Consider the following 15,069-nt stretch of genomic DNA (forward strand, 5'->3'; position numbering starts at 1 on the left):
TTCAGACTTAAAACTTTTCTAGTCTGATTTATGAACTGTAAGCACACCTGATGTATTACTCATCCAGCATTTTTTTGTTGCCACTAGAGGCCTCTCTTCTGAGTTGCACTTTCTTTAATGCAATATCAGAAACAGTTTCAATTGAAAAAAAAAAAAAAAACATCTGAGAGATTGGCAGGGCAATCTTCACGAGTGCTGTTAGCATGAGAGAATGAGTAGCTTTGCATTGATGGTGCTCTTAATACTGAATGTCAAGAAGTGCCAGAGAAGCATGACAATGTGCTGCCTGTATGATATCGGAGTGTCAGGTTATTTTGGACAAAACTGTGAATCATTATAGTTCATTTGTCCGTGAAACTTGTCTCAAGGACCAAGTTTCCTTCATCAACTGTTGAAAGCTTTAATTGGGATAATACTTTCTTCCCTTTAAGCTGCTGCTGATTAGTTTCTCATATTGTTCTTGAATTAGTTATGACCATTCCTAATTTTCACAAATGTGGCACAAAAGAAACCATAGCTGGCGGTGTTTGACCTCGTATGCAGGAGCTTCTCAACTGGAATAAAAAATCTTTTATCCAGTTTTTAATTTTGATAGTTTCTGAAAAAATTGCTGAAGTAATTTCCTTTATCTCAATTCAGTTTCTTGGAATAATCAAAGTCACAGAAAATGCTGCGTCTCTTAGGAAAGTCTCTGTCTTTCAGGCTATTAGTAAAGGTGCATATTGAAGATCCTCACCATCTAAAGCATCTTAGGGTCCCTTAGTATTTCTGTTATGTAGCACTTTGGGCATTAGTTTGGAAATATCTCTGACAATATCTGGAAAGCTGTCTTTGAAAACAGTTTGCAATACCTGTTTTGTGTAAGTTATATTTTCCCTTCCGAAACAGAAGGAAAGAAGTGTTGAACTTGAAAAAAGGATGCATCTCCTGTAGTGTTTAGTATTGTTAATCATACAAGTAAAGCCTCTTTAGAGGCTTTCAGAACTCGGCAAGTTCTGAGAAAATGCATAGAGGTTTTCAGAGTGGACCCAAGAGAGAACGCCTGTGCTGCAAACAGTGTTGTAGCAGTTGTCCTTCAACTGTGCCACTGCAGTAGTATTTATTGGTGCCATTTATTCTCATTTTCACAGACTGAAGATTGCTGCACTAGTAACTTTCATTTTCAAGCACATAATCATGTCTCTTTTTGTTGCATTATAGTTTATTAAATTTCTCATTTAGCCAGATTGCAGTGTTTTCCAGCGTTTTGTCTTCTTCTAATTACCTAACTTTTTGTTGATTTTTGGCTTTCCGTTAGGATGAGAAAGAGTTAAGTTATGTCATCTCTTCTAACTGTCTTACTCATAACTGAAGTGGGCAGGTTATTTTGCAAGTGTCTTCAACTGGAAAATTAAGACTTTTTTTCCGTTTCTGTCCCTGAAGAGCCAGTGGACATATTTATGAATGCCCTGTAATTCAGGGAGCACAAAAATGGCAATATTGTGTGTTAAGTGTTTTCCTCATCTACGAAATGGAGGTTTGAAACCGAAGTGACTAGGGGACTAAAAACTATTTTAAATTTCTGAACAGTATCCTTGTGTTCTTGTTCCTATGCGACTGGAAAATACTGACAATACAATGCCTTTGTCTGTTACTTTCCAAGATGTGAACTTGCATGTCTTCAGTCTGAAAAATCATTTTTACAATGAAATTGAGAGGTATGGATAATAGCTGTGAGTCTAATTCTGCTCATGCTGAGGTCAGTTTAGGATGAGAGGAATTAAGATATTTAAGTGCTTCTGTGTGGAAGAGAAGGACGAAGAAAATGCAGGAAGGTGACAAAGCTTTCTAGTAGAAAGTAGATATTGGATGTTAAAGCAGGAGAAAAAAGTAGTAGAGCACACTCGGAAGTGTGCTGGTATAACAGCTTATATTGCAGTTAATGTCCCTGCTGTAGACAGCCTTTCCATTCTACCAATAAACTTTTGAAGTGGGTGTTTGTTGGGTCTTATATTGCTAGTTGTTTTTTTGTTTTGTTTTTTATAAACTCTTGAGTATGGAAAATAGTTGCTGTATTGAATTATTGAGCAGATGTGTCTATACTATCTTTTCTATATTAACCTCCTGAAAAATTGTACATGTATAAATTTGATCTTTTGTTCCAATTTGAGTAGATTTGGCTTCCAGATTTTAATAATGGTGCTTTCTGTTTTGTTCTTTGAAGATTATTCTCGTCAGCCTTTTTCCAGTTAGAAGATCATAGTGTGATACTCAAAGTAACTTATAGCAGCTCATACCTTCTTAGGGTTTAGGAGCTGCTGTCATCAGTAGTGTAAAATGTGTGCTGTGTATTTAGCTGCCTTTTTTTAAAGATACTTTATGATTTTGAATGCTAGCCAATGGATGCTGTAGCTTAGATTTGCCTTTACCTTTTGTGAAGACTTGTAATAAATTATTGGACAAATGTTGGTAGCCTTTCTTGTTTCTAATAGTACAACTGAAAAAAAAAATCCTACAAAAAACAAACCTGCAGAATACACAGATTTGTGTGTATCCTGCCATTTGGTTGCACCTATTTTGCTAGGGAGACAGGTGAGCTTGGCAGCATGTTTCCTTTCTTGTTCTTGATCGCACACCTTGCACTTGCAGCATCCAGCTCTTATGGCTCTGCATTTAATTCTAATTACTAATAATAAAGCCTGCAGACCTCTTAAAAATAATAATAAAAAAAATTGGGTTATTTGAATTCACTGTATGAGAAGCAAGTCACTGATACTAGGACTTAAATTGCAGTAGGGAGTGTAATTGCATATTTTAGATTATGTCTTTTCTGTCTTTTGCTCAGCAGTGCCAGTCTGAGCCCTCCTGGAGAATTCAGGACTGCTGCTTCTCTTACTGCTGTTGCTGAGCTAGACTCAGAAAGGCTGTGACATTTTCTTTTGGCACTTTCCGTTAAAACCTTTGAACATTTAAGGCAGAAGAAAAACCTTGTAACTAAGGTTTGCTCTTCCCTCCGAACCACGAATGTATTGTGTTCTCGAACACAATCTCTACAAAAACAGGACGCTAAGGGAACTGCTTTGTTTCTCTCACTTTGTGCTCTTCTATTCTTTTCTTACTTCGTACATAAAAGGAGAAGCCAGAGACAATACACAACTTCTTCATGTGGAGTTTTCTACAGAAAAATGGTGAGGCATCTATGGAGTTTATCTGGGAAAAAGCTACTTGTGAGTTTTTCTTCACCTACAGATAACCTTGCTCTTGGCAGCAAACTTCCAAATGCAACACAAGCTGTGAACTTCACAACATCTTTGAAAGATTTCTTCTACTTTTGTCAGAATGGTTTGTTTGTTTCTTTGGACAGTGCTACTGCTTAAGGAGGAGTGTGCTGGGGTGAAAATCATTAGCAACAGCCATGACATACTGTTCACTTCTTGATCCAATACACTGTCTTGCTAGTTCCATCTAGTGAAGCTCCTTAAAATGTAGAAGAGATGCTGTTAAGGCTGAGGGGTGCAGAGTGTTCAACTATTTCCATTTTCATCCTGGTGAGAAGTTTGCTATCATTTCTGAATCTGTGCTGTTGGGTCATTCCAGAGCTAGTTCCAATTAGACCTGACTCCTAAGGCAAATATTTTGTTAATGATCTCAGAATCTTTATATTGTTTGGTCTTCCCTATCCTAGCTGCAAGGATATTTTACTAAGAACCTAACTGTTCTAGCTACTTGGTTACGGAGATGAAGAATTTAGGCCTACTTTATAGCTATTAACGAGCTGACCTTGCAGTTGTCATATAACCTCAGAGCTCTTGGCCCTTCCTTTCAAAACTTGCCCTTTAAGAAGAGATTGGCTTCATAGCATCCTTATAAATTCAATAAGTAGGAGTTGAGTTCGTGAAAGGAAAACTTCAGATTATATTTGAGATCAAGTAGCCTGAAGATCTTGCTAAGCATTCATCAAACTTAACATATGTTGCTAAGACAGTTTGCAGTTGTCCTCTGTATTTAATGCTAGTGTAGCTGATCCCAGTTCATCTGCCCAAGGGATTCTGCATGGACATATTGACCAGCGTGTTTGGTCCTTGCCTACCAGCAAGTCTTATTTAAGTGTGCCGTGAAGTATGCATCTCTGTGCTGCTTACTCGTAGTCTTTGACTTGTTCTTTTTTTACTTTCCAGATCAGAATCTGTATCTTCCAAGGCCTTCAGAACTTGTTAGACGAGGGCATAGAGTTTCCTGATAATAAATGTTGTCCTTTATGTATAGAAGGGTCTGGTCTTATGCAGACTTCTGCTAGCACTGACACCTTCACTTGTCTATAAAGAAAAAAAATGTAGTGCTACCTCCAGTGGTAAATTTGGTACTGGCTCACTGGGATTGATCAGACCATTTAGGTAAAATGCAGAATATTTTGACCTAATGCAAAGGAAGTGAGTAACAAAAACATATTAAGTGGAACAAGTTCTCTGTATGGACAGTTTCAGTAACGTCTTGAGCCTGCCTGAAACTGAATTTGTAGCATCTGCATAATGGCACATCATCCTTCTCTCAATTTTCTCATCCCATGTAGGCTATATTTAAGAGTCTTATTTTGCATTGTTTCTTGGAGTTCTTTTTTTATTTTTTTTTACAGCAATCTAGCATCTCCAACTCTTGACTTTTTTGATCATTTCAGTTTTTTGAAGTATGTTCCTATTTGTTGCCATCTGTCAGCAAAGTTGTTGTAGTCATGGGTCTGTTATCACCAGAGTCACAGTCTGAAAAGTACAGAGAAAGATGAGAACCTTTTGTTTTATGAGGAATTGTCCTAAAAAATTTCAGGCTTGCTCTTGGAACTACTTGGCTCACATTTTAAAAAGAAAAATAAAATTGAGTTTTGTTTAAGTCATTTTTTTAGCCATTGCTTGGACTAGACTTTTGGTCTGAGACATACTGCTCTTTCTCAGTCACTGTGGGAAAAATCCATGTCAATAGATGCCCAGGAAAGAAGCAGTTCTATCTGCAGGAGACAAATGTTTAGGATTTGTGTATCTGGGTTCTGTGAACACAAACTCTAATGGGCTTTTATATTTGTGAACTGTCATTATGGTCGGATTTGTCCTACTGCTTTTCCCTTACATTGAGGGGGGATTCTGGGATGTACCACAATAAAAGCCTCTTGGAACAACAAAATCTCTAATTTCTCACTTTAGTTGTGTATGGTCTTTTTTTAAAAAAAAAAAAAAAGGACATTTGTGTTGACATGATATTGCACCCTCACTAGTGTAAGGTGGATAATTTTTCACAGATTCAGTCTTTCAGAAATGTTCTAATACTGTTTATGCAGTAGCTTACCGAAATGAAAAGTATTGTTTCCCTGAGAGCCTGTGTATCAGTAGGACTTAACAGTAAGATTTTGTGCTCATTAACATTCATAAGCAGCCTCTACAAGTCTCTAACCTAATAGTACAAATTGTTGAAAATAAAAAATGTATATTTAAAAAGCGTGCTTTTTAATTTTAAAAGAAAGCGTGTGATAGTATTGTAAGAGCATCTTCATTTCCAGGGTGATGAGGATTTGCATTTCCTTGACTCTTGTCCATTTCTTACAGCATTTCCTAAGAATCCATTTTGCCAAAGTTGAGGCATCATTAGAAAGGTTACTTGACAGTGTATAAGACTTTCAGAAGGGCGTAGGGGTGGAATATTAAAGGCATTCTCTAAATACCATTAATATTCCAGCACTGCATTTGGCAACATTTTGATTCTGAAGAGAGTGCATGAGTTCAAGGTCAGAGAGATTGACTTGTGCTGTTCATTATAACCAATTATTGTGTGACAAATGAGTTTGAGATCAGGCTGAAAATTCTGTGAGAAAAATCAATAGTTCTAATCAGGGCCTTTCAGGTCATTTACCACCCTACCTTTTGTTACTTTGTCAGAAAAGAGCAAGATAAAACCTGTGTGACAGTGGGTTGCCTTCGTATTGTTACTTTCCATTTGAAACATATTTTGATATCTTGAATTATATTAATTTAGTTTAATTGCTTTTAGAAATTTCTAAATGAGTTCCAATTTGTAAGACTTAATTTTTTACTATTCTGATAAGATTTCTTAACTGGTATTATAAGCTCCATTTATTTTATTTTATTTTTCCTCTTTAGGAAGTATTATATCTATAAGTCTTAAACCCAATTCAAGCTGTTTGTATCTAATGAATAACAAATAAACCATACTGGCAGATATGCTCTACTAATAGCCTTAGCTCAATGTCAGGGATAATTTCAGAAGCTCGTCAGAGAGTTAGGCCATTATGACATTTTCTAAAACAATATTCTCATTCTATTTTGACCAAGCAAGGCTTATGCTGAGACTTTTCTAAATTAATTTGCATTTCCCTTTGTAGTATCCAGATGAAGACGAAGAGACTAGATTGTATCGTTTGAAGATAGAAGAGCAGAAACGTCTAAGAGAAGAAATTCTGAAACAAAAGGAGTTGAGACGACAGCAGCAGGCTGGTGCTAGAAAGAGAGAATTGCTAGAAAGGCTTGCACAGCAGCAACAGCAGCAACAGCAACCTTCTATGCAGCAATCCTACATGCAACAGGACGATGACTCTTCTGAGTACCCTACCAACGGCAATCCTTACATACCCCACTCTGGCTTACAGACCAGGCAAAATGTGAAAAACAGACTTCTTGTTAAAAAGCAAGATATGGTAGTTCCAAATATTCAGCCCAAACACACAGACTACTCGCAGGTTGGGGCTAATACGCAGTATCAAGGACAGCAAATGAAACCAGTGAAACAGCTGAGGCAGACCAGAACGGTATCTTCCAGTCAGCCTCAGGCATCGCAGAAAGTGTTACAGACAAAACCTGCTGCAGCACCGCTGCCCACCACACAGACTGCTAGAGTGGCTTCCGTACAAGCAAGGCCACAGGAGATGAAACCTGGCGTGAAAAGAACTGTCATGCAGCGGACAAACAGTGGTAGTGGAGATGTGCCCCATGGCGGCAGCAAAGTCAGGGTGATTAAGTTGTCAGGAGGGGTAAGTTTCCAAGGCTCATCTTGTGTGTGTGTGCTGTCATGGTTTGTTTCTGTGTGTTTCATTCCGTGTAAGTTCAAAATAAAAATAGGCCTAAGATGAAGGGGGAAGTAGCAGATTTATCAGACTTAATAATCCATAATTTAGGTTTTCAAAATTGTAAGTTACTAGCAGTTACTCAGGAGTGTACGTTTGCCATAATGCTTTACTGTCAGACAGTTATCACTGATACCATCTTTTCGAAAATAACACTCCATTCTTTTAAGTTCTTTGTAACTTGAGTCTGCAAGACTCCTCAACTTAGCTCATGTAGCTTAACGTTGGTAGATTTGAGCATGACTCAGAGAAAAGGACTTACATGGCTGTTTTTAAGGTTCAGTTAAAAGGCTAGGCTTTGTTCATTCATTAATTGAAGCCACATAATTTAGTTGTGTGCAAGCACTGGAAGTAGTGTGGCTTCTGTACTCAAGGGGAGATTGTTTTTGTTTTCTAGGGAAGCATGTTGTGAAATGAATTCAAGCAGTATATTGGAGGGGAATGTTTCCTGCTAGAGGCTGGGTTTAAAACATTACCGTTTCACTTCTGCATCTAAATTAGATTTCCTTATCTTTTGATGAGGGGTCTGTTGTCTGTAGAGTGTCCCTTGAGCACCAGTGTTGTGGATGACTCTCAATGCTGGCCTTGATGGCAGCATGCATACTGAAGGTCTGGGGGTTGGTTAGAAAGTTTATAGACGAGATTTCTTCTATCTTAATGAAGAGACAAGTTAATTTGCTAGGGCTCTGGAGAAACTGAGATGAAGGGACATGTTTGCCAGTATGCAATCTGTCTGGTTTTTACGTTGAGGAGGACATGATATATTTAATGCTGTGATACAATGGAGGAGATTGGGCAGATTTTTTTGGGTGTATTTTTGGGGTGTTCTTGTGTTGTTCTTTTTTACGGTTGGGTTTTTCTTTTCTTTTCCCTTTTTTTTTTTTTAAGTTAAGAATGCTTCTTAAATTATGAAGAATGTTAATTAGAGGAACTTACAGAACTGCTGTAAGGAAGTGAATGCCCTGTGTTAAAAGGGGCTTCATAAAGCCTTGGAGTCTAGGCTTTAGTTCATAGTAACATGGAGGATATCAAACACTAAAACCTTAGCTACTTGTATATAGCTCATAACAGCTAAATATGCTTAATACTTTCAATTGCATAATAATATGTTTTTTCAAAATATTAACACAAAGGATGTTGTTGACTAACTAGAGCTGACAACAACATGACTTAAAGGGTATCTGATTCCTCAGACATGGTAACTTAAACACAGAAGAAAGTACCAGAGGTTGAAAGAAATTGTTTCTGTTGGGTTAAAAAATAATTATATATAGATATGTCTGCAGGGATCCCAGTGGTTTACAAGAGGTATGACAGGTTTGTTATTCATTAATAATTGAATAAAGCAATCATGCACAACATCTTTTATTATGTGGTAGAACAAAACAATGCCAGTCACCACTGCATACAGCTCTTCATAACAAAAGGTTATCAGTGCCCAAACTTTCATTTGTAATGAAATAATTTTTATCATAATGCTCTGTCTTAGGAAACCTAAAGTGATTTGTTTCAGATAAATCTCTTGGTAAGCAAAAAGCAATTAGCTTCATTAAATGCATATGTAGCTTCTCTTTCAGTATACACTCAGGCAGATTTGTTCTGTCCTTAACTTTCAGATACTGAGGTTTTGCCAAGGTAAAGCAGTGTCTTTATGTATTGCTTTCTTTTTTTTTCTTTTTTTTCATATAGTCATAGAAAATTTCATTTTTCCTTCCCACTGTGGAAGAATGAGAGCAGGCATTGCAATTAGCTGCTTAACGTTGATCAAGACAGTTGATTAATTTTTAATCATTCAGTGACAAGCTGAATCTATATGACTTTGTTTCTTTGACCACACAAGGAAAAAGAAAAGAAGAGCAATGTGGGGGAGCAATCTTGTCTCTTTTGACAGGATTTTAAAGAAGAATTAAATGCTGTGTGGACTCTGAATATCATAAAGATTGCATCACATTTAGTTTCCCTTTTAGCCCTGCCACCTTTTAAATTTATTTTCACACCTTTTGTGTCAACCCTAGATGTACAGCAGAAGTCAAATCTCTCTTCTTGTGCTTCATATAGTTCCCTACCTTTGGCCAAGGGGGTGTTTGGTGTCACTGATCTACAGGCATTGACTTGACTCTGCAATTAAGCAGCCCTGTTGTTGGTCTCAAGTGTAATCGCTTGTACCCCTTTTTCCTTTCTAGAGCTCTTTTGTGCAGTGGTGTTTTTAAGACCCATGTACTAGTGAGATGTATGCGATTAGACACAATGCAGGTTCCTTTCTGAAGCTCTTGATTCATGTCAGTGAGGACTTGGAAGGTGCCTTCTCTATCTCCCTGCCAGCTGTAGTGTAGCATGGTAGTAGAGCTGTCAGCTGAAGAGCCTGCTGTTTTGAGGCCAGCCCTGTTACAAACTTACCTAGTCCAAATTAACCTAGAACAGGAGCAGGTGGCAAGGGCTATTTCCCTGCATTCAGCAGGACCACATGTAGAACGGGACCTCATGGTTATGTGCTGCTGGTGACTTTTTTATTTAATAGTTAAAGAGATGTACTTAGTGTATTGGTGAGATTTATGATGTACAAATGTCAGAAGAGAGAGGTTCATTTCTTGAGGGCAGTAGCTTTCATGATCTAAGCTTCTAACTGTATTTATCTGTATTGCTGGGTGTTGCAGTACTATTGAGCATCTCTGACCTTTCAGATAAAGGTAATCCATGTTATTTAAGAAGGTAAAATAGCCTTTCATCTGTTTCAACAATATTCTCTCTTGAGAGGATATTACTTCTTAAGTATTTTAACAGAATGGTAAGAATTACTAATTAAATTCCAAGAAATAATTTGTTCAGTTTATCTGATGTAGAAGAAGCCTTCATTTATGTCTTACTATACTAGAGAAAAGAGAAGTAGAAAATATTCAGTATTTTCTGTATAACAGAGCAAGTTTGCATATCAAGATGACTCATGTTAGATGTTGTGCTTTTTTTTTTTTTAACAAATTGTCCTTTCCCCCAGAAAAAATATTGGTATGTCTGTCCCTTTCCAATACACCCCTAATTTATGCAGGAATTTATGCAGTACAGTGAATAGTTTTCCATTTTGATGTTATGCTCTTGGAAAAATGAAGCAGTGGCAAATCTTTATAAGATTAATACTTTGGGTCAGGTTTTTTTATTTTTTTTATTTGAGGCCCAAGAAGATTTTTCAGAGTCTTCAGAGCCATCCTTTCTAGAAATAGGAGCTGAGCATATTTGCTGAGTATTTGTGGTCCTAAGTGAACCTAATGGACTGCGTGAGGTTCAAGAAGGCCAAGTGCAAGGTGTTGCACTTGGGACAGTCTGAGGTATGTATACAGACTGGAAGGGAAGTCATTGAGGGCAGCCCTATGGACAAGGTCATAGGACCTTCTCCTGGGGAGTGAACATTTGGACATGAGCCAGCAGTGTGCGCTTGCAGCCTGGAATGCCAACTGTATCCAGGGCTGCATCAGCAAGAGGGGTGGCAGCAGGGAGAGGGAGAGGATTGTCCGTCTCTACTGTGGCCTCCTGAGGCCCCCTCTGGAGTACTGCATCCTGCATGCAGGAAAGATGTGGAGTGGGGGCTAGAGGAGGGCCATGAATATGATCAGGGCTGGAGTACCTCTCCTCCAAAGACAGGTTGAGAGAGTTGGGCTTCTTTAACCTGGAAGAGAAAAGGTTCTGGGAAGACCTCATTGCAACTTTCCAGTGCTTCCAGGGAGCTTATACACAGGAGGGAAATCAACTTTTTACATGGGTTGGTAGAGATAGGACAAGGGAGAACTTTTTTTTTAACTGAAAAAGAGGAAATTGAGAGGTTGGGGAACTTCTTTACTTGATGGAGTATTGAGGCACTGACGAAGGCTGCCCAGAGAGGCTGAGGATGCCTCATCTCTAGAGGTGCTCAAGGCTAGGTTGGAGGGGCCCTGGGCAGTCCAAGCTTGTGTCTGATTTAGTGGTTGGTAACCCTGCTGGTAGGGGGCTTGGGGCTAGATTATTTTTGAGATCCCTTCTAACTCAAGTCATTCTGTGATTCATACTAGCATATTTTACTAAGAATTATTCATATTGGCATATTTTACTTAGAAAAAGGCTGAGATTTGCTTGGATTGGGAAGAGGCCTGAACTCAGTCTTAAAGATCTGCTTAAGAATAAACAGTGAGTTTGTAGGCTGTTGTTTATTGGGAAGCGATGCTCAAATAAACCAGTTACAGAAAGACAGCAGCAAAAGGACCAGATAAATAGTTTGTTCTGCCTTGAGGGGGGATGAACTGTAGAACATTCCTGACAGATTTGTCCAGCCTTTATTCTGAGATCTCATTTATAAAGATTTCTTTTGCCATCTACTTCAGTGTTTAATGTGTGCTTTTAGAATATTGTAGATCAAGCCAGATTTTTTTTTTTGCTACAGTTTTGTTACAGATGTTTCTGTCAAGAAGCAGAAAAACTATTTCCTCTTTTTGTGACCAGCTCTCTTTTTGAAAGTCTTTGAAGTGTTTTTGAGCAGTCATGTCCTTTTGATACATCATATTTTTCTAACCCTTATGCTTTCTATAGTGATTTCCTTTGGGCTCTGCAAACAGTTTGTCAGTAAATAGTTCTAGTACGTAGTAAACTGCATTTTTTAAGTCAGTATACTGTAAATGCCTTTATTCCTGGAAAGAACAGGTTTGTACCTTGATTTTATAAGTTGAGTGCTGAACGTATTTTTCATTTAGTTGGAGGTTCTGTGGGAAATCATAATAAAATCTTAAAATGTCTGTATCTTTCATTCATCTTATATTGTTGTTGGGTGTATTTTCTCTAGCCAGAAAATGATCTGCCATGCACAAAGTGATATATGTCTGTACCAAAGGCCTGAAAATGCTGATTTCTTACGCTGCACCAAGAATGCGCCAATCTTTGTGGAAAACTGCACAATGAGCTTTTTATATATGTAAGCTACCTAAAAATCTCAGTGTTCCCCATTGGATTAAATGCAATATCTTATTAGTGATCTTAATTTCTGAAAACCTGAGATTCTTCATCTGGAAAGCTTGAAGAAAGTATTGGCAAGATTTCTGTGAGAAGTCTGTCACAAAATTGTCCCTGGATTGTAAAAAGAAAAAAGAAAATCAGAATGGAAGATAAACTTCATTCTTACGTGAAGTAACTGAGAAGGGAAAGCGATGAATGTGGAGTTCTAAATATGGAAAAAGACACTGATTTAAATGATTCTTGTTTGATAATGTAACCGATTCAACCAACTTTGCTTGAATGTTTGTATTTGTTTTTGCTTGCATGTGTATGTTCAAGTTTAATTAAAAACATTTTGACTTGAAATCTCTATAGCGCCTTGCATCTAAATTTGTTAGGACTGACAAACGTCAGGATTTCTTAACGTTTATATGACAAGTTCTTGAGGGATCTCTGCCCAGCTCTGCAGTGCTGCCAGCTCTGAGAAGCACAGCACACAGGAACTGGCCCCACATCCAGCAGCCTTAATTTAATAAGCTGCAGAATGACGTGGCGGTTTGTTCACATCCCGTTATTTGAAGGGGGTCTGGATAATGCCCATAGTAGAAGCAGACTGGAAAAGCTGCAGAAACTGTGATAGCTTAACATTCAGCTACCATGTTTGTTCAGAGTATGTGAGAATGGTCACAACCACTGAAGCACTGCTAATTTAAATCCTGCTGAAAAAGGATTCTGCCAGCCACAAGCTACGAGATAGCACTCTAGAAATATTTCACAAATGGATGTGGATTTCTTATTTCCACCTCCAAGTATCAAGGGGAAAAAATACGAAAGTAAATCAGGGAGCCCTGTGGTATTTCAGTTATGAAAAAGAGGTAGTATTTTTGTGAAATATTTCTCAGCAATCAACTGTCCTCCCAGATATCCAGTGAGGATTGTCCCTGTAGAATACATTATAACTTCAGAGTAGTTCTTTATGGAAGTGAGGTGGGCTGTCCTGTGTTGTTGAGGATGAGCTACAGGGGAAATGAGAGTATTTATGGACACCCTTTAGCAACTTGATGGACTTAGGGTAACAGCCAGACTAGGTGCAGGCAGTACTTTTTGTAGGTTTTTAATAAAATCCTTGAAAAGGAGAAGATAATTCTAACTACACTGAATTTAGTATTGCTGTAGATAACTTGGAACCAAGGAACCAAAATGCAATAAAATATTTCCTACTGTAAGCTGGAGAACAAGTTTCTCCTTTTCCTCAGGAGACTTTCAAATTGTGTGTTGAAGAAGAGGTGCAGCCTCCTGAATACCCTGGAAGCAAGGCATTTGATATTGCTTGTCACTTCTTTTTAAGTCTCAAAGGAGAGCTTTTCTGCCATTTTAAGTGATACATTGTGGAGTTTGTATTGGTATGATGTTGGTGTTATGGAGTATCTAGTTTCCCCAGCTACCTGATGGGAAAGGACTAAAAGCAGCTGACACTGTTATAGTGCATAATAAAGAGAGCAAGCTGTTTTTTGGATGAAAGTCATAGAATGATAGAATGGTCTGGGTTGAAAAGGACCACAATGATCATCTAGTTTCAATCCCCTGCTCTGTGCAGAGTCACCAACCATCAGACCAAGCTGCCCAGAGCCACATCCAGCCTGGCCTTAAATGCCTCCAGGGATGGGGCATCCACAATCTCCTGGGGGAACCTGTTCCAGTAATATTACTAGTGGGGTGGAGGACTGGAAGTCTGCTTTACAAGAAAAAAAAAATAATAATAATCTGTGGATTTGTTGGCTGTGTCTTGATTAGTTTCTCTTTTTTGACATAGCACTTTTTTTTTTTTTGTGTAATCTGGACTAGGAAGCCTGCTTTGGCAAGGGGGTTGGACTAGATCTCTAGTGGTCCCTTCTAGCCTCTACAGTTCTGTGGTTCTGTGAGTTGGGAGAGTTCCAGTAGTGGCTGGAGATGGAGATAATGTAATTTGTCCCTGCCGAGACTGTGCAAGAAGCATAGAGCAGTGTGTGGGAAGAATTCAAGTTGCCTTTCATGTTAAGCTTCAAGGAACACAAGCTGGAGCAACTAAAAATGAGGGAAGCTCCCATTGCAGTGTGACACCTCGTGTCCAGCTGGAAAGGGCTCTTTCAGGAGCTCTGGGCAGCTTTTGGGTCATCGAGATTTTAAAACAGAAGTGTTGTCTGTTGGTGATGTCTCTGCACGTCCAGCGTTCCTATAAAGTATCCTGGATGTGGTACCGTCACCTGAACTGGGAGATGTGAAATTTTGGTTTTTGTTATCTATGTAATAGTACTGTATTTCATGGTCAGAAACATAAAGATGAAGGTGATGCTTAAACAAGTTCCCATTCCACAACCTGGATTTTGCTGTAGCTTTGACACATATTTCTCATAACAAACTGGTGGATCTTTGTGCTAGAAAGATGTGTAGTCATGATGGAGCACCTGATCAGCTATGTTTAGGTGCTGGCGAAACCAGTGTAGCACAGCTGGGTTTCTCTGATGCCTTTTGAGCAGTTCTCCATGCCTTACTTCTCTTGGTACATGAGGAGATTCTTAAAGGTAAGAAGTCTGTTAGTACATGGAATTAAGTGGAATTGGCTGCTTTTTCTTGAAGCGTTTTCATGTGCTGTTCTTACTTACTCATACACTATTAGGCTTGGAAGGTTGTCATCAAATCTCAGCTTATTGAAGCAGCTTAACTGCCTTTTTATTTTGTATCATAGGAAGGGAACCACTTTTAGATTTTATTTATTTATTACTTAGTCTGAGTTCTTTTGTTTGAAGTAAGTTTTTGGCTGGGAAAAATTAGCATATCTCTGGTCAGCACCAAAAGTGTCATATTTCTGGTGCGTGTTGGTAAGCTCTACCAGGTCTGTAGTGTGGTATGGCTTATTTCTTCCTGTACTCCAAGTCAAACCCATATCTTTAGTGTATCTTAGACTAAGCATTAATTGAGTAGTGCATTGCAGCTTGACCAGAAAGCAGGAGCTTTTCTGTTTGCTTTTTTCATCTTTT

The 15,069-nt window shown here is 38.4% G+C and overlaps 1 protein-coding gene across 1 annotated transcript in view; it reads left to right on the plus strand.

Annotated features, from left to right (window-relative positions):
• Positions 1-15,069, plus strand: part of RBM33 (RNA binding motif protein 33) — a 94,408-nt gene that overhangs the window by 56,811 nt on the left and 22,528 nt on the right. The window contains exon 15 of the mRNA XM_031554017.1: positions 6,365-7,009. Within this exon, the coding sequence (XP_031409877.1) occupies positions 6,365-7,009 (645 nt within the window). The remainder of the gene's footprint in view (positions 1-6,364; positions 7,010-15,069) is intronic.

The sequence above is a fragment of the Meleagris gallopavo genome, chromosome 6 (genome assembly GCF_000146605.3).
Source record: "Meleagris gallopavo isolate NT-WF06-2002-E0010 breed Aviagen turkey brand Nicholas breeding stock chromosome 6, Turkey_5.1, whole genome shotgun sequence".
Lineage (NCBI taxonomy): Eukaryota > Metazoa > Chordata > Aves > Galliformes > Phasianidae > Meleagris > Meleagris gallopavo.